The 27,613-nt window shown below is 44.8% G+C and overlaps 1 protein-coding gene across 1 annotated transcript in view; it reads left to right on the forward strand.

Annotated features, from left to right (window-relative positions):
- Window positions 1-26,934, forward strand: part of RRP36 (ribosomal RNA processing 36) — a 33,093-nt gene extending 6,159 nt beyond the window's left edge. Inside the window, exons 3-8 of the mRNA XM_082217847.1 lie at window positions 15,764-15,902; window positions 23,523-23,589; window positions 24,003-24,107; window positions 24,244-24,318; window positions 24,505-24,622; window positions 25,528-26,934. Of these exons, the coding sequence (XP_082073973.1) occupies window positions 15,764-15,902; window positions 23,523-23,589; window positions 24,003-24,107; window positions 24,244-24,318; window positions 24,505-24,622; window positions 25,528-25,667 (644 nt within the window). The 3' untranslated portion in view covers window positions 25,668-26,934. The remainder of the gene's footprint in view (window positions 1-15,763; window positions 15,903-23,522; window positions 23,590-24,002; window positions 24,108-24,243; window positions 24,319-24,504; window positions 24,623-25,527) is intronic.
- Window positions 26,935-27,613: the final 679 nt, after the last annotated feature.

Below are 27,613 nucleotides of genomic sequence, written 5' to 3' on the forward strand. Positions count from 1 at the left end.
GACAGCAGATTAAAGAAGCTCAAAGAACGTTGTGGATTTTTTGAAAGTTCAAAATATTACGTTATGACAGTGCTAATTTGTTCCTTGTTTGATCTCTGCAATGGTTCTAAAATTGTTTGCCACTAGTTTCAAACCTGAAATATGTAATGTGCATTGGTGCCCTCCCCAAGAGTTGGTGCAAGTGTAGCAAATTCAAAAAAGAGGAAGCTCAAGGAGTAATAGAGGATTAGGAAACAAACGTTGGTACTGAAAATGAGCATTTTTTGTGAGTCATGTTCACTGCTGCAGTAAGCAACTGATCTTTGTAATAAATCAGTTTAGTTACTACTTGAAAGCCAAGTTTGCCTCGTGGTAATTCTGTAGATTTCCTCTCTTTGTCATATCTGTTGAGAATTGACTGTACTCTAGAGTTCCAAATGTATGCTCAAGCCTTCAGCCAAAATTACGGTTTGGTCTACTCCACAGAAAGAGCTTATAAGGGCATTGTGGAACTGTCAGCAAGAAGCAGCCGGAAGCACTAATAAAGAACAAATGAGCCACTCAAAACATGTTTTTCTGTTTTGAAAATATGCTTCCTAAATGCAATAAGCAACGTGATATGATATTTATAAAATCATTGAGTGAGATTTCCTAAGGCAGCCTTTTAAGTTAGCTTTGGAATTCTTGTTTCAATGCAGAAAAACAAGATTTGCTCTTAAGAATTGAGACTGATTATATCTTCCAAAGCCACAGAAAGTTGTGAAATCCAAGCTATCAGAATCTTGTCTTCCTTGCTTCCTAAATCATGGAACCGACTGAGAATTGTGCACCTTAAACATATTTAAATTATATTTGGTAGTGGTAGGTGTTGTCTTACTTTCTTACTCTTCTAAAGTCAGACAACCATTGTTCTATTAATCTTCTGAAGGCTAGAAATTTATTCAAATTAAAACAGATTGTTTTTATACTGATGTGCTTCCAAGAACCATATCTCTAACAGTGCAGTCCAGTACACGTCTACTCAGAAGTAAATGGGTACAGAGTTGCTGCCTGGGAGAAAATGCAGTTATCTCAAGAATCTTAATTTGAAAAATGTGGAGAATTGGCAACACTGAGAGTGATGCTTTTACATGAATTAAAAAATGGCTGATGTACCACAAACAAAGCACAATTATAAATAGCAGCTTGGTTAATTGGGAAAGTGTCTAATGAGTTCACCAGGGACGCGGATTAGGTCTCATTTAGCATAATAAATGAATCTAGAAGAGGGAGCAAAGAGCACTAATGAAATTCAAATATGAAAACAGAAGGTGGTGAGAACATAATCAATTGGCATACCAATAATAGGTAGCTAGGTGGTGGCACAAAACACAGCCACATACAGCTATTCTTTTGCTGGGAATAAATCATTGGGAACAAATTAATTTTAAATGCATATAATTTAATATCAAATGCAGGTCAGGAAAAACGTGGGAAGATGGATGAAGAAGGGTTTATGTGCAAAGCCAGTGCTGCTTCTCTAATCTTTTATGAACAGGCAGCCAAAAACAGATGTAGTTTGTTGGCCATATAGCAGAGAAAGAGGCTACTTCTTGGGCATTCTGGTGTGGTTAGTTTATTTACATAGCACCATCAGTGGGTGCGTAGTGGCTTGCGCACAAACACAAGTCCTCTTAAAATCTAGATTTTATGTTGAGGGGCAGCCAGTGTTAGAAATTAGCTAGGCACCAGGCACGTTTTGCTACTGGCATGGGTCCAGTTGTGACTATGAGGAGATTTCTGGGTGCCAGGTTGGTAACCACAGTTTAAAAACAGCCTTAAAGGTAAAGGGACTCCTGAGCATTAGGTCCAGTTGCAGACGACTCTGGGGTTGCGGCGCTCATCTCGCTTTATTGGCCAAGGGAGCCGGCGTACTGCTTCCGGGTCATGTGGCCAGCATGATTTAAGCTGCTCCTGGCGAACCAGAGCAGCACACAGAAACGCCGTTTACCTTCCCGCCAGAGCGGTACCCATTGATCTACTTGCACTTTGATGTGCTTTCAAACTGCTAGCTTGGCAGGAGCAGGGACCGAGCAACAGGAGCTCACCCCGTTGCGGGGATTCAAACCGCCGACCTTCTGATCGGCAAGCCCTAGGCTCTGTGGTTTAACCCACAGCACCACCCATGTCCCTAAAAAACCAGCCTTAGTCCATAACTAATACCATTTCTCGTGTGTGTGTTTCTCCTTCCATACTGGGACAAGTGAATTCTTGTAACTGCAACCAGCACTCAAACAATGCAGTTGAGATGATAGAATTCTAGAATTGAAGAATTGCAGCATTGGAAGGGACCCTGAGGGTCAACTAGTCCAATCCCTTGGTGAACAGACATTCTCTTGTGGCAACCACAGCCCAGGTTTAAGGGGCCATTTGGGGCCTAGCCTTTGTATTTGAGTTTCTAAAACTGGGGGCATCATATGTGTGTGTTGGGGGGAGATAATGGGTCACGGGCAAAATGAAAGAATGCACATTTAGGTTGATTGTTTTGGCTTTGTTTCAGGAGGGACTCTTTATTTATTTATTTAAATAATGAGGGCTAAGGTGGTTTTCCTGAGGAAAGACACCCTGAGGCATTCAGGGCACACAGAAAGGAGAAATGGTGCGGTTGTGATGTCAGGGGTGGGAGGAGAACTTCGGACCGTTGACGGCGATGGAGCTGAAGAAGTGAAGCAATGAAATTTCACGTAGTTCCAGAAGTCTTGATCATGAGTAACGTTGGCTATCGCCCTGTATTGGCAGAGATGGGAGAATCTGGCTGTGGTTCTCTTTGTGAGAGCAGTCTCCTTGGCATTTTGACTGGTTTGGTGGTCCATAAAAAGCATGGACTGGCAGCCGAGCTGTCCAGCCCGCTGTTTCCTTGTCATTCTTGTAGCATCTTAGTCGCACACAGTTGGCTTGTATGACAACGGGTTGCTATTTGGATGAAGGATAGTTGTAGAAGGAGAGAACCAGGAGTCATAAATATGTTGAAAGCATTGCAAAGAGACAGAAAAGACTGCGGAATTATGACATATGCAGTAGTGTTTTGAATTTGGGTTGCCTGCATTTTTAACACACACACACACTCTCCCAGAATTCAAAGCCCAAGGAAAGGCCTCCGTTATCATGAGGGCTATAAAGAGAATCTGGAGGTTTTTATCACAGTTTTATTTTATGGTGGTTATGTAGTGCTTTAATACTGCCTTGTACTTCCGAGAGATTTCAGTCTATATTAGGCAAATGCCGGTGATGAGAGGAAGAGAGGGAAAGGCGTGGGATGAGACTTAATAATACAAATAAAAATGAATTATCGGGAGTGAACTCAGCTCAGTGATTTGCAAAAAAGAGACTTCAGTGAGGAGGAATAGACGGAGCTGCCAACTGAGACAAGCTTTGGAAAGCTACTCAACCATGGTTTGAGCTGAATGGGACGTGGTTCCCCGCCCTTATCCCAGCTTCTATGGGGAAACTTTTGCAAATGTGAATGAAATGGAATTGACACAGCGCATTCTTCCGAACTCGGCAGACAGTATCTAGTGTTTTCTGCTCAGAACTTTGCAGGCAGTAAATGGGGTGGATGGTTTAAATTAACACTTAAAAATATATGCTAATGAGATAAAAGCCCTGGTTTGAATAATCAAATTTTAATTGGCTTTTCTGGAGAAAAGTAGATTTCCGTTGGCGAATGTTGTCATTAGACAAATTGACTTCCTCCGAATTACGCAACAGTTGGTACATCTTTTTTGCTATTTAGCAAAGTGCCTTGCGTGTTTATCCATGTAGTTAAAGCAGTTAAATACCTTAATATCCTTGGGTTTTATTAGCTATGCAGTCGTACAGTGTGAGCGTGTAAGCAGGCCTATTGACTTGAATAGGACTTAGTCACTAATAATAACATATCCTTGGGATTCCAGCCTTAATATGTTAAGCAATACAGTGGTACCTCAGATTACAGATGCTTCAGGTTACAGATGCTTCAGGTTGCAGACTCCGCTAACCCAGAAATAGTACCTCGGGTTCAGAACTTTGCTTCAGGATGAGAACAGAAATTGAATGGTGGCAGCAGCAGGAGGTCCCATTAGCTAAAGTGGTACCTCAGGTTAAGAACGGACCTCCAGAACGAATTAAGTTCTTAACCCGAGGTACCACTGTATTACATTGCTAGACAGTTTGGCACTTTAGATTTCAGTACCTGTATTTCAGGCAGACCCAGCTGTGAGCCTGACTTTCACTCTGGCTGAACATGTATGGCATCCAATCGGTGCTGTGCTGGGCTTTCCCATTACCCTTGGGTAGAACCTGGTTTTGATATTTGTGGTCTTGGCCTTTCTTGCATCAAAGAGCAGGCTGACCTTCTACCCCCAAACTATGGAATTTACAATATGCTGTGATGGCCTCCAGCTTGGATCACTTTAAAATGGAATTAGATGAACTTCATGAAGGATACTGTTGCCCGTGGTTACCGGAGTTGTATTAAATTTCTGTTTTGAAATTATGCGCTTTTGTTTCTACAGTAGTTTTAATTTTATTGTGCTTTTATTTATTGTAAGTGGTCATTGGACCTTGTGGTAAAGGGCAGGTAAGAAACATAATAAATAATAGTCATGAAGGCTATATACCGTGTTTTTCGCCCTATAGGACGCACTTTTTCTCCTCCAAAAATGAAGGGGAAATCTGGGTGCGTCCTATGGGGCGAATGCAGGCTTTCGCTGAAGCCTGGAGAGAGAGAGGGGTCGGTGCGCACCGACCCCTCTCGCTCTCCAGGCTTCAGGAAGCTCTGCGCAACCCTCGGGAGACCTGCTCCCGCTAAGTCCCGCCCCGCTCGGGATGGCGGTGCAGAGCTGCCTGCCGTGCTGGGACTGCAGGCAGATCTGCGCCGCCATCCCGAGCGGGGCGCTAAGTCCCGCCCCGCTCCGGATGGCGGTGCAGAGCTGCCTGCAGTCCCAGGATCAGCGCACTTCTCCCCATCGCCAGCCCCACAAGCTCGGGGGACAGCGGGGAGGCAGAGCGTGCCTTCCCACTGTTCCCCGACCTGGTTCTTCCAGCCCCGCACCTGGGGGGAAAATAATTTTTTTTCTTTATTTCCCCCCAAAAAAACTAGGTGCGTCCTATGGGCCAGAGCGTCCTATGGGGCGCAAAATACGGTAACTTGCAGCGTTATACATTTTTAATTTTTGATTAAAAATGAAGAAACCTTTACCTAAATTTTGGTTAAAATTCGGTCAACTTATTTTTAACACGTGATTTTATTGGTGTTTTTAATTTATATTTTGTGTAAACTGCTTGGAAGTTTTGATATTTAAGTGGTATATCAAGCCTTTAAATAAAGGACATGAGTCAACAGTGTGTGATACAGCAGCAGCAAAAAAGTGAATGCTATTCTAGGCTGCAGTATAGTGTCCAGATCAAGGGACGTAATAGTACTGCTCTATTCTGCCTTGGTCAGATCCCACCTGGAGTACTATGTTCAGTTCTGGGCGCCACAGTTTAAGAAGGCTATTGACTAGCTGGAATGTGAGCAGATCAGAGTGACTGAGATGCTAAAAGGGCCTGGAAACCAAGCCTTATGAGGAACGGTGGAGAGAGCTTGGTATGTTTAGCCTGGAGGAAAGGAGACTGAAGGTTGCTTTGATAGCCGTCTTCAAAGATCTAAAGGGCTATCACATGGAAGATGGAACAAGCTCATTTTCTGCTGCTCCAGAGGGTAAGACCTGAACCAATGGACTCAAACGACAAGAAATGAGATTCTGACTAAACAATAGGAAGAACATTCTGGCAGTAGTAAGAGCGGTTTGACAGTGGAACAGATTTCCTCAGGAAAGGGTAGACTCTCCTTTATGGAGGTTTTTGAGCAGAGGTTAAATGGCCATCAGTCATGGATGCTTTAGTTGATATTCCTGCATTGCAAGGAGTTGGGCTGCAATGACCCTTTGGTCCCCTTTCAACTCTACAATTCTCTGATTCTAATAACATAACATAACACATTAAATGATAACATAGAAGCAAATCAGTACACCACTGAATGCCAGTTGCTGGAGACTACCAATGGGAAACTCCTGTTTCCCCGTCATCCTGCTTATGGGCTTCTCATTCAACTGAATGATGGTCTGGATAGACCTTTGGTTTGATTCAGGAAGACCCGCCTTATATTCACTGCATGAACCTCTTATTTTACTGATGGGTGGTTGTATTTATCAAATCTGTATTACACGTCAAACAACCTTTAGCGAAGGTCAGAATTTGAAGTGATTAAGCAAGATACTCCACTCCAATTGCTTCCTTTTTTGTTGTTGCTTCAAATAGTCATCTTGTCCTTTTCCCTTTTACCAGTGAGCAAGCTTGAACTGAGCCTTCAACTTGTAATGTTCTGATCATATTGGGTGGGGGTGGGGAATAGCATGTGTCAAGAAAACCGCCACTTCCCGACAGCTCCTTCTTAGGCATCTTGTCTTGCCCTTCAAAGGCTCTGGACAGTTGTGATTCACTCAGTTCTTCTACATGGGCACTGTGTGTGTCATCTCAAAAGCCGGCTGCTGTGTTCAATGCTAGGAGAAGACCTCAAACCATGAAAGGAAACAGATCAGTGACTGATGAGAGAGAAGAGCTTTGAGGGTGTATGGCAGCTGACCCTAACCTGGTATCCTCCAGCTGTTTTGGATTACACCTCCCATCAGCCCTAGCCAGATGGGGCTGATCAAGGCTATAGCAGTCCAAACCCACTGCAAGATACCAACCTGAGGAAAGCCGGTATTGGCAACTTGCGGGATCAAAGGCAGACGCATGAAGCAAGAGAGCAAAGTAAAGATCAGAAAGAAGGAGGAGCGGGTGAAGCAGAGGAGGACGAAGATGTACCGCAAATAGAATGGGAGAAAGCCTCTGATAAGGAGGAAATGGAAAAAAGGGAGAATAAAAGCATGAAGCAGACGAGGTGGTTTACATTCTTTTGATATACAATGCATTAAATAGAAAATAAGTCACAGCTGACTGCAACCTAATAGCTTCCACAAAACTGTGCTATGCATTAGAAATTGCTGGAGCAGGTCAGCCTGAGAATACACGGAGACTAGTGCCCTTTCCTTTGAGCCCCAGGGCTGCTTCAAACATGGCTTCTGTCTGAGAAAAAGTGGTGCCTATAGACTTCCTGATTTGTGGGTAAGTGAAAACGCTTGCGCTGCATATCTTATGTAGTGGACTTCATGCTTTTTTTAAAAGCAGGAAACTGCATGGAGAAAACAGCACATTGTTGTGCAGTTGTTTCTCCCAGGTTCCTTCCGAACCTTGCCAGTCAGATGAACGTCTTCTTTCCGGAAGCATGACACGTGGCATTCCTGTCAACATTTAAAATGGGTTTTATTTACTTCTTAACATTTCTATACAGTGGTACCTCAGGTTGCATACGCTTCAGGTTACAGACTCCGCTAACCCAGAAATAGTGCTTCAGGTTAAGAACTTTGCTTCAGGATGAGAACAGAAATCGTGCTCCGGCGGCGTGGCAGCAGCAGGAGGCCCCATTAGCTAAAGTGGTGCTTCAGGTTAAGAACAGTTTCAGGTTAAGAACGGACCTCTGGAACAAATTAAGTACTTAACCTCCAAAGACCTCGAGGTTCTCCCATTTCATCCACACAGCAACCCTGTGAGGTACATTAGGCTGAGAGACAGTGACTAGCCCAAGGTCATTCAGTGAGCTTCATGGCCTAGTGGGGATTTGAACCCTCGTCTCCCAGGTCCTAGTCCCAACACTCTTAACTGTTGCACCACACAGGCTCTCAATTTCTTAATATATCTATCAGATTCTGACCTCTGTTGAATGCAGGGCTGGCTCGAGCCTTGTGATTGGTTTTAGACTTCAGAAGTATTTCTAAGATGTGCATGTTGGACGACTTCTGCAATGGCACCAGCTGAGTCAGAAATATTTCAGGTACAGTTAAGAGTGCCAGTACTAATCCCTTTAAAAAGTCTTGGGACCTGGGTGTTTCCCATATCAATCTGCCTGTTTGCAAAGACCTGCATCAAAGCTGCCTCTCTGGGTGCCCCTGTCTTCAAAAATAAGGCAGCAGGTGGTGGTGATGAAGAGGGGCTGTTCATTTGGTAGTGCTTGCTTCATATTGTGGGTAGCTGACTTGGGGGGGGGTGACTGTGATCAGGGCTACCGCAGGGGCAGAAGAACAGCTTTTCTGGGGAATATTTTATGGTACGTTGTGTAACATGTAGGGGGGTGGTTTCAAGTTTTAATTTTCCATTTTGTTTTCTCTGAACATTTCTTAATATTTTGATGTTAAATCAGAGTGCTTGACTTGCCCTCTTTTCCTTCCCATCTATGGGAAGGAAAAGCTAAGCTAAACACCTCTAATCTCTTCCCACATGCCTGTCGTCATTTGTCTTTCTCCCTTTAATTAGTTTTAAACAGAGAGAATTGAACCGGAGATCAGCCTGAGGAATGTGCCATTTATTTGTATAATGGCATAGGTTTTCCATTTTTATTTTTCATTCCCTGTCTTGTGCATTCGTACAATTCTTTGTCTTTTTGTGACTTCTATCAAAGAGAGTTTTATTGACCAGACCGCTGTAGACCTCTAATTCCCACCCCCCAAGAACTGTCACAGATAATTTAGCATCTGTTAATTTCGAGCGTTTTAGATTCTTCTTACCATTGTGTGTGGTTCTGGATCTGCCAACATTATCATTTACTGTACTGCTCACCTAGTTTGCTTAGTTGCTATGAGCAAAGATGTCTGCAAACGAGAAACGAAGGCTAGCAGTATCAACCCTGCTGTGTGGAAATCCCTTGCGGGCAACCGTAGTGCCTGGAGACAGACGGACAGGTCATGCGTCCACAGCAGTGAGCCCAGGAGAAAGGACTGCTGGGAGGAATGCAGAGAAAAGATGCCTTGGCACATTTGCAGCAGCAGAAGCGGATGCCTTCATCTGCCCCAGCTGCAACAAAACATGTCTGTCCCATATCAAGTCTCTACTATCAGGCGCTGTAACTCTCCAATGGTTTGACCCCCAAACATGCACACCTCCATAGTCTCCTGAGACAGACAGGTGCCAGCAACAGCAAGGCTGACGCTTATTTCACACCACAGTCGTTACATGGCTGTTAAGTCACCCCACACATATTTTGAGTGAATTAGCTGGAGTGTTAACGGCAAATCCATAATCCCTTCAGAAATGTTCTATAATAAATCAAGTCAGTCCATTTCCTCTCTTTTCAGGGAAGAGGCAAGGAATGGCTACCACATCAAGGTAGGCACAAACATTAAAGGAAGCTACTTCAAAGCATGCATATAAGCGTTCTACCATTTGAAGCATTTTCAGATAAGGAGATGGAAAATGATGGCGGCATAGTGCACAACAGGGTACCTTTTTCAGCGTTTCATAAGCATGCCCATTTATCCAAACATTTTGGAGCAGAGTTCTCATTTTTACCACTGTCGTCATTCATGTTAAAACTTCCTGTTTCATGTACAACTTCTCAATCTTTGCGCAGTGGCCAAAAGTCTGCATGGTACTATGGAAAACCACGTCAACTCACTTTATCAAAACATGTCTTAACAAAGCATGGACAACATTCTGTTGAAAAAAAATTTCTTGCTAAGGATCAAGTCATCCCCCCCGCCAAACCTCCATGTGTATCTATTACATTTCTCTCTCATTCTTCCTTAAAGGAGGCAAGTCTGTGGGGTAAGCAGCCTAGTGTCTAGCCTTGAAATAATCTCGTTGGTTAAGGTAGGATGAAGAAGATTGACTGGTCCAGCTTCCAATCAAAGATACCTACATGACGGAGCAGAAGTTTGGAACTACAGTAGTACCTTGGTTGTCGAATGGCTTGGCTCCCAAACAAATCAGCTCCCGAACGCCGCAAACCCAGAATTGAGTGTTGCGGTTTGCAAATGTTTTTGGGAAGCTGAACGTTCTCCGCGGCTTCCGATTGAGTGCAGGAAGCCCCTGCAGCCAATCGGAAGCTGCACCTTGGTTTTTGAACAGTTCCAGGAGTCGAACAGACTCCCAGAACAGATTAAGTTTGACAACCAAGGTACGACTATATGCTACTCCAGTTCAAGCCTCAATTTACCCACCACCCTAGCTGTTCCTGGCTATATTTCATCTAGAGTCGGCGTGAGAATAAAAATACGTATCCTTTCCTCATCTCTTTTGGGGGGAAATGAGCTACAAATAAGAATACAAAAAATGCATGCATTTTTATTCCTTGTTGTGAGTTGCCCTGCAACTATAAGTAAAGGTAAAGGTAAAGGTACCCCTGCCCGAACGGGCCAGTCTTGACAGACTCTGGGGTTTGTGCGCCCATCTCACATCTATTGGCCGGGGGCCAGCGCTGTCCGGAGACACTTCCGGGTCACGTGGCCAGCGTGACAACGCTGCTCTGGCGAGCCAGAGCCGCACACGGAACGCCGTTTACCTTCCCGCTGGTAAGCGGTACCTATTTATCTACTTGCCCCCGGGGGTGCTTTCGAACTGCTAGGTTGGCAGGCGCTGGGACCGAGCAGCGGGAGCGCACCCCGCCGCGGGGATTCGAACCGCCGACCTTTCGATCGGCAAGCCCTAGGCGCTGAGGCTTTAGCCCACAGCGCCACCCGCGTCCCTTTCCTCATCTCTTTTGGGGGGAAATGAGCTACAAATAAGAATACAAAAAATGCATGCATTTTTATTCCTTGTTGTGAGTTGCCCTGCAACTATAAGTAAGTAAATGCAATTAGAAAGATTTTGCAGTGAGGTCCGACACATAATGTAGGATAGTGGCTTTTTTCATGTTGACTTCTCTGTTTCGCTATATGCACAAGGAGCTGTACAGCTAGGGTTCTTCTGTCTTTCTCCTGCAAAAGAATTTTTAAAAATGAAGAGCACCTGGAACACCTCTTTTCATTCATTTTAACTCTTACTTCTAAACAAAGTGAGCTTCATACAGTTCATAATTGTTGCTCCTTTTGCGGTCGTCATACTTTGCCTTTGGCTGTCTAGGTATGAAAGGACCCAAACCAATTTGTAGGCCTTTATGTATCTGAAACAACCTTGTTAAAGTGATTGCGTTTTAAACAGCAGGCTCTTTTATTTTGTCACTGGCTTCCGCAGTACTTTCTGTAATTGGCGTTTGCGAAAACTCCAGGTGAATAACTGGGAAAGTGTGGGGGGGGGAGAGAAACTAAGGGAGCATTTCATTGAGATTGGCTGATAAATTTAGAACAAGGTATGAAAAGTGGAGTTTTTTGGGATGAAATAAGCAGCTGACCTGTGGAATTTATTGTAGTTCTAGTCACTTTAAAAAATACAGATTTAACATTTTGTTTGGCAATGGAGCTTAGATCATGTTGGTTCAGTCCTGCTTTTCCGTCAGTTAACTGGGTGTCAAGAAGGGATATGTATACAGTGAGTGGCCCATATTGTTAAAGGTTTCCCCTCTCTCCTCTCCTTTCCTTCCTTCCCTCCCTCCCTGACCCCTTGTATTTTGGTGTAGAAGGTGCTGGTTCTTGCCCAGGGGAGGGTAGCTGATTTGATGGGCCAGTGGTTTGATCCAATATGACAAATCGTGTGTTGATGTCTGAGGTGGAACGCATCATTTGGCCTGCGTTTGCATAGGCTTTTGAGGTTGCAGTCTCTTTGCGGGTCTGTCCAGAGCTCATCAGGGAGGAAAAACTATTACAGTTGTAGACTTTTGCCATAAGGAATGACTAATTGAGGGATTACATGTTTGGCATGCCAGAACAGAGAAAGAGAGAGAGGTGATGTCAGTAAAGCGTTGTGACGGGGAAATGCCTGAATGTTAGAATGTAGACAAAGCGAGAAAAGATGGTGTAGGCCCTGATTAAAGATGTAGCCATCAGTCAAATTCTTTTCTCCTTAAAATCCCTCCTCAAATTTTACCATTTCCATTGAACCTTCCACGCAATCACAAAGTACACACAACTTTACCTGTGCAAAATGGTACTGTCAACTTTCGGATTTGAAAATAAGGGATCAGCAGCCTCACCTGTCCCGGGGACAGTCTACGGGATATCTAACAATCCAGGATAGCAGCAGGAAACGGCGCTGGACTAAGGGAATTTCCCGCAAAAAAGGGAAGGTTGATCGCTATGGTCAGGACGGTTGGGTTGTCTATAGCTCTGCAATAAGGATACAGTCTCTGCCTGGAGGTGTGGGTTTGAATCCCACTCTGCCCTTGGGCAGGACGCATGAGGGGTCCAAGATGCTGCAATTGTGCCTGGAAGTGGCCAAACCAGCTTTAAAGGCGGACCATATCTCAGTGATAGGAACCTCCTGTTCTTTCAGAAGATCTCAGGTTCAATCCCAGACACTTCCACCTAATAGCAGAGGTTGAAGACTTCTTTCTGAGATCCTAGAGAGCTGCTGTCAACCAGAGTAAATCATATTGAGCTAGACAGACAGCTGGTTTTAAGGCAGACTATGTTCCTACAAGGGACGCGGGTTGGCGCTGTGGTCTAAACCACAGAGCCTAGGGCTTGCCGATTGGAAGGTCGGCGGTTCGAATCCCCGCGACGGGGTGAGCTCCCGTTGCTTGGTCTCTGCTCCGGCCAACCTAGCAGTTCGATAGCACGTCAAAGTGCAATTAGATAAATAGGTACCACTCTGGTGGGAAGGTGAACGGCATTTCCGTGCACTGCTCTGGTTTCACCAGCTGGCCACATGACCCGGAAAAACTGTCTGTGGACAAACGCTGGCTCCCTTGGCCAGTAAAGCAAGATGAGCGCCGCAACTCCAGAGTCGTTCATGACTGGACTTAACTGTCAGGGGGGGGGGTCCTTTACCTTTACCTTTTTATGTTCCTACTAGTTTGCTCCACTTGCCAACCTCCCCTGCTATTCCTCCCCATTAACCTCCTGGAGCTTCCCCGTCACACCCCGTGGAAGGACTAAGCTTGCTTTTCACCTTCCCAGCCCCATTTCTCATGCCGTTTCTCTCTTCTGTTTGTTAGTCCAGCTTTGCATCCCTGTTTTCACCCACCCCCCATGTCCATGCCTCCTCCTCCTTCTTTTGTGCAACCTCTTTTGCACACAAAACTCCTCCATGGTAACCACCTGCATCTTCTTCCTCCCACACATTGCAACTACTAAGCATCCTTTTCACTTTATGCGGAATTATGAAGCCAGCATCACCTCACATCCTATTCATCAAACCCTTTCATGCCCCTGCCTTCAGTTTCAACCTCGTTCCCATGCCTTCTGCTCTCTCCTTTCTCTCATCCTTCCCCCCCCCACCCGTCTGCTTACTTTCCTCAACTCTCCCTTGCACGCCACCCCATTTCCACGCCTCCCCCTCTTGCCTGCACACAAACCCCAATGTGGATCCATTCTGCTGTCTCTTTAAAATAAACAGAATTTAAAGAGCAAGGCTGTCAGTTAGCTTCTTCAGTTAGAGCACGGTAGGGTTCTGTTGATGGATGTTGCTTCTTAATAAAGACTCTGTTCCGAATTACTACAATGACTCTGGAACTTCATGTAGAAGACAACGCATGGTACCAAGAGTGGAGGTACCAGGTTTGTGGGGAAATACTATGGAGTCATAGGTTGCACATCCTTTATCTCACATAAGTTAGCTGAGGAATGGAAGTTTAAATCAACCAAATGTTCCTTTTCAGTATTCCTCCTTTCCTGATGTACTCAAATGACCATAAAAGTTTCCTCAAACCTCCGCCATTTTTAAAAAGCAGTCATTTTCTTCTCTGTTCCCACCATTTCTTCTTTACTCCAGCTTCTGGTGTTGTTTTAAAACCACTCCTCCCCTCTCAGTGATTCTCCTTTCTTGTCCCCATGTTATTGTACAACCTGCCTTCTCTTTTGCTTCTCATCATTATTACATTTGTATACTGCCCTTCATCCATAGGCCTCAGGGTGGTTCACAACATAAAAATACGAGATAAAAAACACAAAATACATAGTAAAAACAAGAACAAACCAATAATGCCCCCTTCCTACCACCCCCCATGAGGACTCCATGCAAATCCAAATTGTTATGAGGCACTACAATTCCTCCAATGGGGGCTGCCCAATGACAGCCTTACATTTTTATGTATTTAGGAAGATAAAATCACTCCCTGCTATGCTTTCATCTCCTATTTTTCCCCCTTCCTCTGATGTCACCTCAGCCGTCAAAATTTAAATTGCAAGCACTTTGTGCTAGAAATTGGGTTTTACTTATTTATATTTAATCTGCACTGTGTATGATATATCAATCAACATCATGTCTTTTGGAACCTTTGTAAAATGTGACTGCCTGCTGCAACATGTTGATGAAATGTGCCATGCGCAAACAGTTGTGTTCTGTCCCCAGGTCATAAAAGAGATGGGAGCTGGAAGGGCTTTCCCTTAATCCTTAGGGCAGTGTCTGTAATGCAGAAAGCTCTTTAGCAGTGTCAGCAACCAGGACTGAGAAGCCCCTTGAGAGAGAGAAAGCCTAAGGAAAGATTTGTGCTATAGGAATGGCTTGACTTCAGAAGTCTTCCTTTCTAAGACAAGCGGAGAGTCAAGTACTTGTCGTATAACGGACATGCAAGGAGCTCTGAATGTATTCTGAATTCCTTATTTTTGGGCAGTGGGGGAGAGAGTGGGCATTTCTATTTCCTAATCAATGCTAAGCATCTCTCATTCTGTGTGTTACATGTGAATGCAGGGTGGAAGAGTTCAATTTTGAAGCTGCACTTGAGCTCCGAGAACAGCTGCTTTAAAAAAAATTACATTAAAAGGCCGAAGATACAAGCCGAGACTGATTTACACCTCTGATGTGAAAGTGCTCTTAATTCTAAGTCGTGAATCTAGAATTACTACTCTGGTCATTTTTCAGAAATACTAAAGGAAGTTAGAATGCAGACAAACTTTCAACCTTCTGCCCTCTTTAACATGTGAATGGAAGATGTTAAAAATCAGCTAATTTGCATTTGTATATTAGTTGGCTGTTTTGGCTTGTGTGCGCCAAACTCTGAAACCATTAGTTGAGTGACCATTTTGTTTTTAGTTACAGATAGGTAGCCGTGTTGGTCTGCCATAGTCAAAATAAAAAAAAAATCCTTCCAGTAGCACCTTAAAGACCAACTAAGTTAGTTCTTGGTATGAGCTTTCGTGTGCATGCACACTTCTTCAGATACACACATGTGTATCTGAAGAAGTGTGCATGCACACGAAAGCTCATACCAAGAACTAACTTAGTTGGTCTTTAAGGTGCTACTGGAAGGAATTTTTTCATTTTGTTTTTGTTTGTTTGGATCCTAATTTCACAGATAGAGCTGTGACCCAGTCTGTGTCATAATTCTGCAGGTCTAGCACAGTGTGTGGTTACTTAACGTAGGATGCCAAGTTTGTGGTTCTTCCACACAACTCCGGTACACATGGGATTCCTTCAGACACTCCCAGGGAGAAGCTTCCAATAGTGCTGTTCCATACTGCTGTTGAGGCCTCTTCCCATTGATCTGTGTCCCTGGTGGGATGCTGTTTGGGTTGAAAAGGTCCCCATGATAGGCCCTGAATACTTAACCCAGCCACATGGGGATAGCACCATTGGCAGGGCAGTTTAGTGTGCCTTTGAAGGGGCTGTGAGATTGAGCACTGGGTGGGTGTGCAGGGTTTTTGTGGTGGCACTTGCATGAATCGCATGAACCTGCAGCTGCCCTTGCAATATGAGTGCAAAAAAGACAGTCGCATTCAACATGAAGCAGGTTGGGCGGGCAGGTGGGGATGAGTTTGAATAATCCAAAGACTGACATTTGTTTGCGGGTGTCTCGTTTTTTTCTTTCCCCCAGAATGGTCTTCGATGTCTTTTGAGGAGCTGCTGCAGTTGAGAAATCGAGTTGGGACCAAGGCTTATCAGCAGATGACTACGGGGAAAAGGGCAGTAAATGTCCCAAAAGCAGAGAAGCGGCAGCGTCCAAACAAGCACGGGTAAATGTGTTTCCCTGTTGTGCATTCCCCCAAAGAGAACTGCATTCCCCTGGGCTCAGGTGAAGTCCGCAAACCTGCGCTTCCTTACTTGAGAGTGAGCTCTCAAGTTAGCAATGATCAAACTTGCGCATGGGTTCATGCAGTAAGTCCTTTTCTGCTTGGTGAAGGGCGTAGAGATTTCTGAGCTGCCTCTGGAGAGCTATTGGAGCAGAATGCATTCATCCTGGAAAGAAGGAATTGGCGTTTAACCAGAGGGCTCCCTCTGGGAGGCTGGGTGGTAGCATGGACTTACCTGAAGAACTAACAGCCTTAAGTGTCTGCTTTACGGTCTGCACCACTGGAGCTGCTACCTTGCTCTCGATGCATTTTTATAACCTTTCTGTGATTAATTTACTTCCTTCTTCCTAAGCCTCTCTGGGAGCCATTTATGTGACTCTTTGGCCCCGTTTGTGTTCCCAGTCTCTCACACTTCAGTGTACAGTGGTACCTCGGGTTACATACGCTTCAGGTTACATACGCTTCAGGTTACAGACTCCACTAACCCAGAAATAGTGCTTCAGGTTAAGAACTTTGCTTCAGGATGAGAACAGAAATCGTGCTCTGGCGGCGCAGCAGCAGCGGGAAGCCCCATTAGCTAAAGTGGTGCTTCAGGTTAAGAACAGTTTCAGGTTAAGAATGGACCTCCGGAACGAATTAAGTACTTAACCTGAGGTACCACTATATTCTGTAAAATGCCATCAATGTGATGAGTAATTTAAACATTAAAGCAGACACGGATGCAAATGGTCACTGTATTCCCTCCTCAGACACCTCCCCACAGTTCTCTCCATTTTGCTGTGTGTCATTACCCTTTGTTCATCGTCCTGAAGCCGGGTTTCACTCGCTGCAAGTGTCCCATCCAAGAGACACCTGCTCTTTCCTTCATCAGTTCTCTCATCTCTTTCCAACTTTCTCTGCTTCTCTTCTCTCTCCCCTCCCCACCCTCTGTTAATATCTTGTGCTGCTACTTCACCTTTTACCTGAAGCTCTCGCTGGCTTTCCAGACAGTGCTATATAAGCCTTTCAAAATGCCTCTTCTATTATGGGTTATGGCTTATTTCTATTTTTATCTCTCCAAAGCCTTTTGAGAGAGAGCCTTTCTACAAAAGCCCCAGTGCAGCTGGAATCAAATCAGCTAGGTGTTTGTGTGCGTGTCTTTGAAAGGAACCCTCTCGACTTTAAGGGAATGCTCCCCAAATTCTATCCTGTTCAGTGGTGCATTCTTGAATGAAATTGGATTCAGAAGCAAGCAACATAACACCACAATATTTTATAAAAAGTGAGCAAGCTTTATAAAATCTTCCACATGCTCATTGGAAACCAGTATGTTAGGGAAGTGAAAAGCGAGAGGTGTCTGAAGGAGCCTGGCTGGTTTGTGAATTCCCACATGGTGTCTGGAATGACAGCTCCTGCCCTGCTGCTGCTGCGGTCCATTCTCTGGCTTGTATCTGACAAAGTCGTCCTATTAGTGCAAAGACTGCTGTCTGCACAATGGGATTCCTCTTCCCGCCCCCAAATCTGCTCTGTAAGGTTGGTGGGAACCCTAGAACAGATTTGGGGTGTGTACATGGGGAGATGAGAAGAAGCACAGGTTGAACTCCTTGTGCTTACAGGACAACTTTGTTGGGTATGAGCCTAAATGTTGCTCATCTGCCTGCTGCAGAAAGCAGAATCCCATTGCTACTTCAAACCTGGAGGAGAAAATTGCAGTAGGGCAGCTGGGACACCACAGCCAAATAATGTTTTGCTGCCCCGGGGCTGTTAAAGCAATAGGTGCCGCATCCAGATCAAGAACTGGCAGCTCTGCCTGCGAAACTCCACAGTACTGTCACAACTCTGGTAAGGGTGCTGTCTTTCCAGCTAGCTAATAAAAATATAATTAACTTCATCGAGCCGTTCATGGGCTGTTGGTGCAGAAGATTAGCTTACTTGTTTTCTCCACTCCCCATAATTTTATCAGTTTCTCCTGAGGGAATTTGGTGTATCCCTCTAAAAAAGGCTGTTTCATAGAGAGCTGTCTGTTTCCCGTGATGCGCTGCTTTTTCTGCCGCGTCTGAAGGCTGGCGGTTGCGAAGCACAACAGGAGTGTGACTTGGTTAATGTCACTGCCGAAGAGGGTCTGGGTGTCATATTGTCAAAGGATTTCTACGGCGGCTCATTAAAATTTATGTTGGCATAGCGATGGCGCCACGTCAGTCCAGGGAGTAAAAGGCACCAAATAAGTGATATGTTGACTTTACTGGACCAATCCATTTTGGAGAGAATATTGCAGGTTCATCACCTGCTTTTGTCTTCTGAATAATTGGGCGCTGTGGGTTGAAAATGCTTTGAAGGCGGTAATCCAGCAGGTTGAAGAGAGGTAAGGAACGGGATGCTGGAACCGTTTATTGCTAAAGTGGAGACCTTTTCCCAACTCCTGCTTTGCATAAGTTTATTCCAGTATTTACTGCTTTTTATAGCCTGCCTTTCCACTGAAGTGTTCAGGTGCAGCTGGAGCCAAAACAGTTCTAACGTACAGTAAGCCCGCAACTGACGCTGGGGTGACGTTCTGGGGATCTTGCCCAAAGCCAAAATTGCACGTTATCAAAACACGTTCAGTTCAGCGGCAGGTTGGGGGGGGCGTCATTTTTCCTGGAATCCCACCCCCCCTTTTTACTTTTTGTCTCACGCATAAAGCTGAATGTGTACAAGTTAAATGTATGTAAGTTGTAGGCTTAGTAAATACAAGACATGAGTGGTGCTTAGTTCTTCTTACCACTTGAACAATAACTGTGGGTTATTCATGGATACAAAGTTTTAAGAACACAACAATGTTAAAACTCATTTAACATCAAGCTACAGGTGAAATGTTGGGCCATTTAAAAGGATTTAAAAACCAAATCTTTGCAAATTATAATAAATCTGGGCACCTTTCGGTCATTGTATCCCATAAAACAGAAGCAACGACTGAGAAAGCCCTGGTCCTTGACCTGTTCTAGGTGGGGCTGTTGTCAGAGGAGGGTCTCCTTTGCTGATTTTTACTGAGAGACAAGCTCTCGTGCTTTCCCTGAGCCCAAGTTGTTTAGGACTTGAAAGGGTAATGTCAGCATTTTTAGAAAGGGCATGGAAGCCAATTGGTGGTTGAAGCAGATACAGCATTGCATAATCCTGAGTGTTCCTTGACGTTAATTAATGGGCTGCTGGGTTTTGCACGAAGAACAGCTTTTGAATACTCTAGCAGAAGCCCCAGATTTAGCATATTGCAGTAGCTCAGCCTAGAGATTACAAACTGAGCGATGGTTTCCATAGCCAGGGATGAGGAATCTGTGGCATTCCAGGTGTTGTTGTTGTTGTTGTTGTTTAGTCGTTTAGTCGTGTCCGACTCTTCGTGACCCCATGGACCAGAGCACGCCAGGCACTTCTGTCCTCCACTGCCTCCCGCAGTTTGATCAAACTCATGCTGGTAGCTTCAAGAACACCATCCAACCATCTCATTCTCTGTCGTCCCCTTCTCCTTGTGCCCCCCATCTTTCCCAACATCAGGGTCTTTTCCAGGGAGTCTTCACTTCTCATGAGGTGGCCAAAGTATTGGAGCCTCAGCTTCACAATCTGTCCTTCCAGTGAGCGCTCAGGGCTGATTTCCTTCAGAATGGAGAGGTTTGATCTTCTTGCAGTCCATGGGACTCTCAAGAGTCTCCTCCAGCACCATTCCAGGTGTTACTGAACCACAACTCCCATCATTCCAGTCTATTGTCCACGCAGGATGGGGCTGATGGGAGTTAGAATCCAGTGATATGGGGGTGGGGGGACACAAAGCCTTTCCACCCCTGGTTTTAAGGCAGAACCATTGATCTGGAATAATCAGCCGAAGCTGATGATAAAAAGCGATTCTGGATGCTAGAGAGATTTTGAACATCCAAAAGTAGCTCAGGATGGGTCCACTTCCAGAGAGATGTCAGTGTAATTCCATCAATCAAAAAATATTTCCATCCAAATTTATCTGACTTTGGGTCTTGGGATAAAAACTTGCAGTTTATGCAGCTGGTAGCAGAACCCTGTGATATACCGATAAAGGCTAGGGACCACCATTTCAAACCAAAATCTTGACTTTGAACATCAGAAAAGCAAAATCTCATTAGAGATTATATTATTTTGTCTAAAACTTTGCTCCCTGACCTTTATTCAGAGTAGCGTACACATAATGACTTACGGTTTGTGCCCTGCAATTCTGAAGAAAAAGACACCCTCTTAAAAGGCAATGAATGCAGGTGAAAAGGGGACGGGAATGATAAGAGCACTTAATTAGATCCACAAAGCCCGAGAAGCTGTTTTCCCCCCTGTTTTTTTAATTAGCACTTTTCCCTCTTTTACCCACTGATTATATAATTAATTTGCCATACAGATTGCAATCACTGTAATACAATCATTCACATCGGAATCCACCCATGCCAGCAGAATCGAAATGTTTTCTTCGCTTTCTGTCTTTCCATCCTCCCATTCTGCATAGGAGTGCGGACCCAGCGGGTGTGTGGATGCACCGAGAGTCAAATTAGATGGCAGGCGTGAGAGGGTGCCTGCCTGTGCCTGCAGGGGGGGGGATGGGGGCTGAAATGATCCCTTGTTTCAAGCTCCCCTCCCCAAACAGAAGTGGCTGGCAGCAGTCTGGGTGCCCTCCCTTTTTGCTGCCAGGGAATGTTGGTGGCAGAGAGCAAGGCTCAAGTACCATCCCTCAACCAGTCAGCCAGGTGTGGGGCTGAAGAGAAGCAAGTCTCTGCAAGTCCATCAGCTGGATAGGGACTGGATGCTGCGACCATAGCTCTTGGCGATAGAGTGCATGCTTGGCTTCAGTCCCTAGCATCCCCAGGTCAGGCTAGGGTGGGGGGGAAATGCTGCTGAAACTCCGGAGAGCTGCTGCCAGTCAGTGTAAGGTAAAATAAAATAAAATCAAAGGACCCCTGGATGGTTAAGTCCATTACAAGGCAACTATGGCGTTGCGGTGCTCATCTCGCTTTCAGGCTGAGGGAGCCAGCGTTTGTCCACAGACAGCTTTCCAGGTCATGTGGCCAGCAGGACTAAACCGCTTCTGGCGCAACAGGACACCGTGATGGAAGCCAGATCACACGGAAACACAGTTTACTTTCCCGCCACAGTGGTACCTATTTATCTACTTTCACTGGCATGCTTTCATTCCGCAAGGTGGGCAGAAGCTGGGACAGAGCAACGGGAGCTCACTCCGTCGTGGGGATTCAAACCGCCGACCTTCTGATCAGCAAGCCCAAGAGGCTCAGTGGTTTAGACCACAGCGCCACCTGCGTCCCGCCAGTCTGTGTACATAACACTGAGATAGATGGGGAAATGTGCTGACTGTGTATAAGACAGCTTCTATATTCCTATGTGGAGGATAGAATTTGGCTCAATGCATGTGCATTTGAAGAGGCTTCCTTCTAGCTTGAAAGGGGAATTGGCCTCTTAGCTTTCCTCTGAAGCCTGTTTTCCCCTTTGAAATTCTGTGTGTGATAGTTATTTTGAAATGACAACTACAGGCACCTCACCGACAGTGTTTAAAATTCCCTGGGTGCCATTTTGCTGACGGTGAGGGTCCAATTGCAACTGCGTAGACTGAGTGCTAGGTTGGCGACTGAGAGCTGCGTTGAGTCAGCTGACTCATGCACAACAAAAGCTGCACGTCTTGTGCCGCTGTGCGAATCATGGACTCCTTGCTGGTCATCTTAGTCCTCCATCATCGCATCAAGGAAAGGAAGTTCAGGGCTGAGTACAGAGATATTTAACTGTGCTGCAGCCTCTCCACAGGCCACCCAAATGGAACTCGCAGACCACAGTTTGAAAACCTCTGCCTTGGCCCATAGTTAATTCCAGTGTTAGAAACTAGAATAGGAAAGCTAGGAGCCAAATTAGATGACTTCTGGGACCTGGGTTGTGGGCGCCAAAACAGAATGTCTAGTCCCTACCGGGGGGGGGGGGAGGTCGGCAACACTTTTTATTTATTATTTTGATAAGCATCAAGTAATATGCAATTCACATAAGTGACACGTTTTTAGCATAAATTGTTAATACATGCTTAATTTGGTGGATACAATAAAATATTGGTATTTCCAAACCGTCTACTCTTTCCTTAACATATACTTCAAGGCTTCAAATCACATACAGTTCAGTAATCCTTGACTGACAGCCAGGAGCAAAAAATGGCACCCAGACGTTTTGAGGTGCTCGCAAATGGAGAATCTTCAGGCTCAAAATGCGCCTGGCACCCTGCTAATTTCGAACCCTGGTTGACTCCGTTTCCATTTCCCCTTTGTTTGTTTCTCCTTTCAAGTGAATTGTTGTAAGAGCGAGCTACGGTCAAGCAATGTAGTTGAGATCAGAGAATCATGGAATTGTAGTGTTGGAAGGGACTCTGAGGGTCATCTAGACCAATAGACATTCTGTTGTGATGTCTGTAAAGTACTTCAGAGGTGCCATTTGGTGCCTAGTAAGTTTCTAACACTGCTCACTAATAATATGCATGTCACAATTTTCTGTAAACAGGACGTGATGCTTTCGTTGGTAGAGTAGTTAACTAAAGCTCTACACTACAATCCTTAGCAAATATACTTGGAAATAAGGTCCATTGTACGCAGTAGGATATAGGATTATGCTGTTGTGTTTAGGAGTACAGTCATACCTCAGGTTACAGACGCTTCGGCTTGCGTGATTTCAGGTTGCGCACCACTCTGAACCCGGAAGTCCCGGGGTGGTTACTTCCGGGTTTTGGCACTTGTGCATATGCAGAAGCACTAAATTGTGCTTTGCGCATGCGCAGAAGCACCCAATTGCAACCTGCATGTGCACAGACGCGTGCGGTGCGGGTTGCAAACGTGCCTCCCGCATGGATCATGTTCGCAACCTGAGCATCCACTGTACTCTCTTTTAAAATTATTGGGGATGAAAATTCAGGGCACTCTTGTTCTTTGAAGTTATGTTTTCCCCTGTGGAATGGAGGGAAGGTAATGTTAAAGAGCCCTTTTCTTTCTAACAGTGAGTGGTAACTTTCAATTCAGTAAACAGATGATACCTTGCATTTCCTTCAATATCTCAAAAAGGCCTCTATACTAAGACTCTAGTATTTAAATGTAATGATTAATCAATAATTGGTTAAAGGCCAGACTATTTATCAACTAAACTTTTATAATCTGTTGACAGCCCGTAATATATACATAGCAATAAATATAAGGAAACACATACATCATGTAGTTAGCCTTAATATCTATTATAAAGTCTTCTAGTAGTAATACATCTTGTTCCAAAATTCAGAAGATTGAATCCAGTCCTGCGTTAATGTACTTTTCCCTTTAATCTCTTCTCTTGTCATATTACATAACACACTTTGCTTTCCAAGTGGCTTTCAGTTCCTTGCACATAGCAGTCTCTTAGTTTCCAAAAGTTTCTAGTGGTCAACAGTGCGGAGGGAAAACAAGCAAAACACTGGCGCAGCGTTTGAGTTTCGCATCTTGAGAGATGGTTCTGAGAATCAACCCACCCAGGGATAGGAAATAACCCCCAGGCTTCTCTTTCCTAAGTATGTACTCTCTATCTCTCCCACAGACCTCTGGAAATTTCAGCCAAGAAGCCAGTCCCCTATCTAAGACGAGTTGTGCCTGTTAAAAAGAAGGTGAGTTGCTTTTTTTCTCTTTAATTTTATTTCATTTCCCCTCCCCCTTTCTGGTTTTCATTTTTTCATTTTCTTTGTTAAATTTGCAAATTAATAAAAAGAGAAGAAAATAGCCTTGTGTCCATGGAAAATATTTGAGTAACACTACTGAAAATTACTTGGAGGGGATGAATGAAAATTACTTGGGAGAGGATGAAGATAAAGGAGTTCGCATGACGGCTGAGGAGACTGTTGACTTAGTAAGCAGTGCTCAGTGCAGTCCTACATGAGGCAAGGGCCACCGAGTGTGACAAGAGTGATACAGATCCGGCTTGCTCCTGAAAGACAGAGTAGTGATGGGTGCCCAAGAAGAAAGACACCACTTTTTGGCAGTGTTCAAATTTTAGTGCTCGCTCCTCTTTCCTCCTCCCCAGGTACCTCGAGATCCTCGCTTTGATGACCTCTCTGGGGAATATAAGCCAGAAATCTTTGAAAAGACGTACGGCTTTTTGAACGACATCAGGAAGAAGGAGAAAGAGGTAATGGCTGCAGCTACTCACATCGAGTGCAACCTGCCTAGAAGGAGAAAAGGCCTGTGCTGAAGCCCTTTTTACCTCAGAGTCCTGGGTTGAAAGGCGACTTCCCTTTCAGCGCACTCCCCTCTTCCCCCCTCAGGTAGTTCAGAAGCACCTGAAGAAAAGCCGAAATGTGGAGCAGCAAACCAAGTTGCAGCAGCTCCTCAAGCAAATGGTGAGTTGGGGCCGTGGGGAATTAGGAGCAGCTCTGGTTTCCTTTGGAGACGCCGCAGGCAGGCCCAAAGCCTGGAGCCGCCATTCAGCAGAAAGCTCCAGTGAGGCCCATGAGATTGGGGAGAGGAGAAACGTTGACCCTGGCCAGCCGTGGCATGTTTGCAACTTGCCCACCTTTGCTTCTTAGACTCAGCAGGAGGAGACACAGAGGAAGCAACAGAAGGAGAGAGAAAAGGAGCTGGCCTTGAAGAGGCAGCAGAGGGAGCTGGCCCAGCAAGGAAAGAAGCCCTTCTATCTAAAGAAGTGTAAGTGTTGGCCCGTCGACAGAAGATGCACGTTTCGAGCCTTGACTTTCCATCAGGCTGTCAAATAGGGGACCTGTTGCTGACGCAGTGGCGTAGCTGGCGGGGGCACAGGGGCGATTGGCTTGGGCGCAAAATGTCAACACCTGGTGCTGCCTCAATACAGCTGCGTGCTTCTGTCGCTAGGCAGAAACGGTTTCTCCCTGCGAACCAGGAAGTGACCTCTCCATGCAATGGAACAACTCTTCTTATCTCTGTGGCTGCGATCTCCTGGGTGACAGGGGCACTGCTAGGCAGTTGAATGAGCATGTCTCCCAGCCTCCCACCCATTCCCTCCACGGCCCTGGGCCCTGGCAACCCACGCTACACCACTTGGTTCACAGCGGTGTCTGCAGTGGTGTGACTCTTGAACAGAAGGAAGAAATCCTTTTAAGACAGGGCTCGATGGGAGTCAGTTAAACAAACTGATCAGAGTCGTAGCTGCGCTACTGGGTTTATCCTGGTTTAACCCAAACTCTGTGTGACCTTGAGCACCTGATAGTCTTGCCCTGACCCTGTTTACCCTATAAAGACAGTCTGTCATGTTCCTCTCCTCTGCTTGGTTTGCATATTGGAGATGGTCAGCACTGCCACTTTGAATGGTGTTCTCACCTGCTATGTTCATTGGATCTGGTTACCAGTTGCACTGGGGAATAATGCAAAGCAAAGGGAGTGGATGGTGACTTTTACTGAGAGGGTGTGCAGTCATCAATGTGGATTCTTTTTTTAAAAAAATCACGGAACTCTATTGAAAGATGGGAGAGGACTGGGAGTGGAAGAGGGGGCTTGAGATATTGATGGGAATTGCTAGTGACATTATGAACATGGCTGGCTTGAATTAAGGCCACTTTCCCTTTTGTGCTTTGCAGCTGATAAGCGGAAATTGGAACTGGCTGAGAAGTACAAAGAGCTGAAGAGGAGTGGGAAGCTGGAGGGCTTCCTGAGCAAGAAGAGGAAAAGGAATGCCGCCAAGGACAAAAGGAGACTGCCTTTTAGGAAGGATGTGTAATATCTGGCTATATTTGTGACACGCCATTTTACAGGTGCAAATCTCCTGCTGCAAATCAACTATCGACTCTGGCCAGCGAGGTCAACAATCCCAAGTTTTCTCTGCCCCTAATGCTAGGGGCATTCCAGTCCTCTGAACAAGCAAGAATTTGAGCAAAATTAATTGGTGACATTCCCAGCCTGAGAAGCGTTCACCGCCTTCAATGGGAAATGGATTGCAAATTATTGCAAAAAATTCTCTCCCTCCTTCCAGGGGCAAGCCTCAAGCTTGGCAAAGAGTCAAGGAGCACCTCCCCCCCCCCAACATATTTCCCAGGACTCCCCACTCCTCATTTCTTCCACTACGCAGCCTGTGCAGACTTGGAGGCTCCCCATTTTCCATCCACCTGCTTCTCTTGCTACTTATTAGTGCTGCTTGGTTGTATTCCCAGCTGTTTTCTTTGCAGATTGCTGTGGAAGCTTAAGAGAGTTTCCCAGAAAGCAGCGTGCCTTAGCTTCATGTGCTGGTATTACGCAGGCCAGAATTTTCCATAATATTTTCCATATCTGAAAAATTAAAACCATCTTCAAATGCTGACAGTTGAAGTCTCTTTAAGTAAAAAATGTGGTGGAGAATTATCCCAAATCAAGTTCCCAATTAGCCCAATAAATTTCCGAAGATATGCTTGGGGAATATATAATGAAATACCACAAAGTACATATATTACCTGTGGCAATATATTCATCTTTCATTTATTAACCTTACCCCCAAACGCTAAATTTTAAGTAATGGCCACCTCTCCATATTACTAGAAACCTCTTTCATCAACTTACTCAGATAAAATTAAATCATTTTAATAATTGGAATCAGAATACCAAGTGTGTTAAGATGTCTGGGCACCAACAAAATCACCAATTTGTGTACGACCTGCACTAGCCCACCTGCAATTTCAGTCATTTAATTGTTTACTCTCAAATTCTACCAAAACAACCAGAATTGGGTTGTTGTTTTTTGTTTGTTTGTTTGTTTGTTTGTTTGTTTGTTTGTTTGTTTGTTTTGCTGTGAATGTGCATGCTTCTAACATTGAACTGAAATCTGGGCAGTTTCTTGAGATTCTGTACAAAGAAACTAATTGCCATCTCATTACTGGTGGCAATGAGTGTGTATGTCATTTTGACAGATCTGCTTTGGATTACTAACTGCTAAGGTGTTTTATAGCAACATTTCACTGAACAAATTTTTGAAGTAAAGTTACTAATTTTATAAAATCAAACTTCTTCCTCTTTGAGCATCAAGTGAGATTTTATTTGCAGAACTTCTTATTTTGCTAGGGCAAAGACATTTTCTCACCATTTCCGCCTAATTTGCTCTTGCCCCCCACCCCCGCCTCTTTTCTCTGTTTCTCTCAGTATGGCCTGATATTTTCAGCTAGTAATAATTGCCATCGTGGCTTCATTCCAGATAAGCAGATCACTTTCCGGTTTTTATCTTGCCTTCCAGATCTTGTCAGACCTTTAGTTCTTGCCTTTTTCTCTCTCTCTCTCTCTCTCTGCTTCTGAGCCAACTACAACTGCTCTGTATTCTTGGAAGTGGGGAGGAAAAGTCACTTTTTATGGATGGACAGTAGAATTTTGCAGGGGCTGTGCTATGACATAAGGAGCACGCTTCTCAAATTTAGCACTTTGCATCTGTGTCTTTGTGCATTTTGCAGCTGCTGTTTGATGCTACCTTTATATGAAATTAGACTGCTTTTTTTAAAAAAAAAAACTTACTTTAATCTTCTCATCCAGAGGTGCAAGGACCAAAGAGGTATGCTGGGCATCTCAAAACCTTCCTACTAAAAATCCATCTTATAGCCCTCTGGTTTAGCACCTGAGAGCAGCAGTCCTGCTGGCGTGAGATGAGAAGGTCTATCCAGTGCAGCATTCTGCTCCTAGGGAACCCTCAAGCAGGGCATGCAATTCTCA

Source organism: Podarcis vaucheri (genome assembly GCF_965113315.1).
Source record: "Podarcis vaucheri genome assembly, chromosome: 3".
In the NCBI taxonomy this organism is placed as follows: Eukaryota; Metazoa; Chordata; class Lepidosauria; order Squamata; family Lacertidae; genus Podarcis; species Podarcis vaucheri.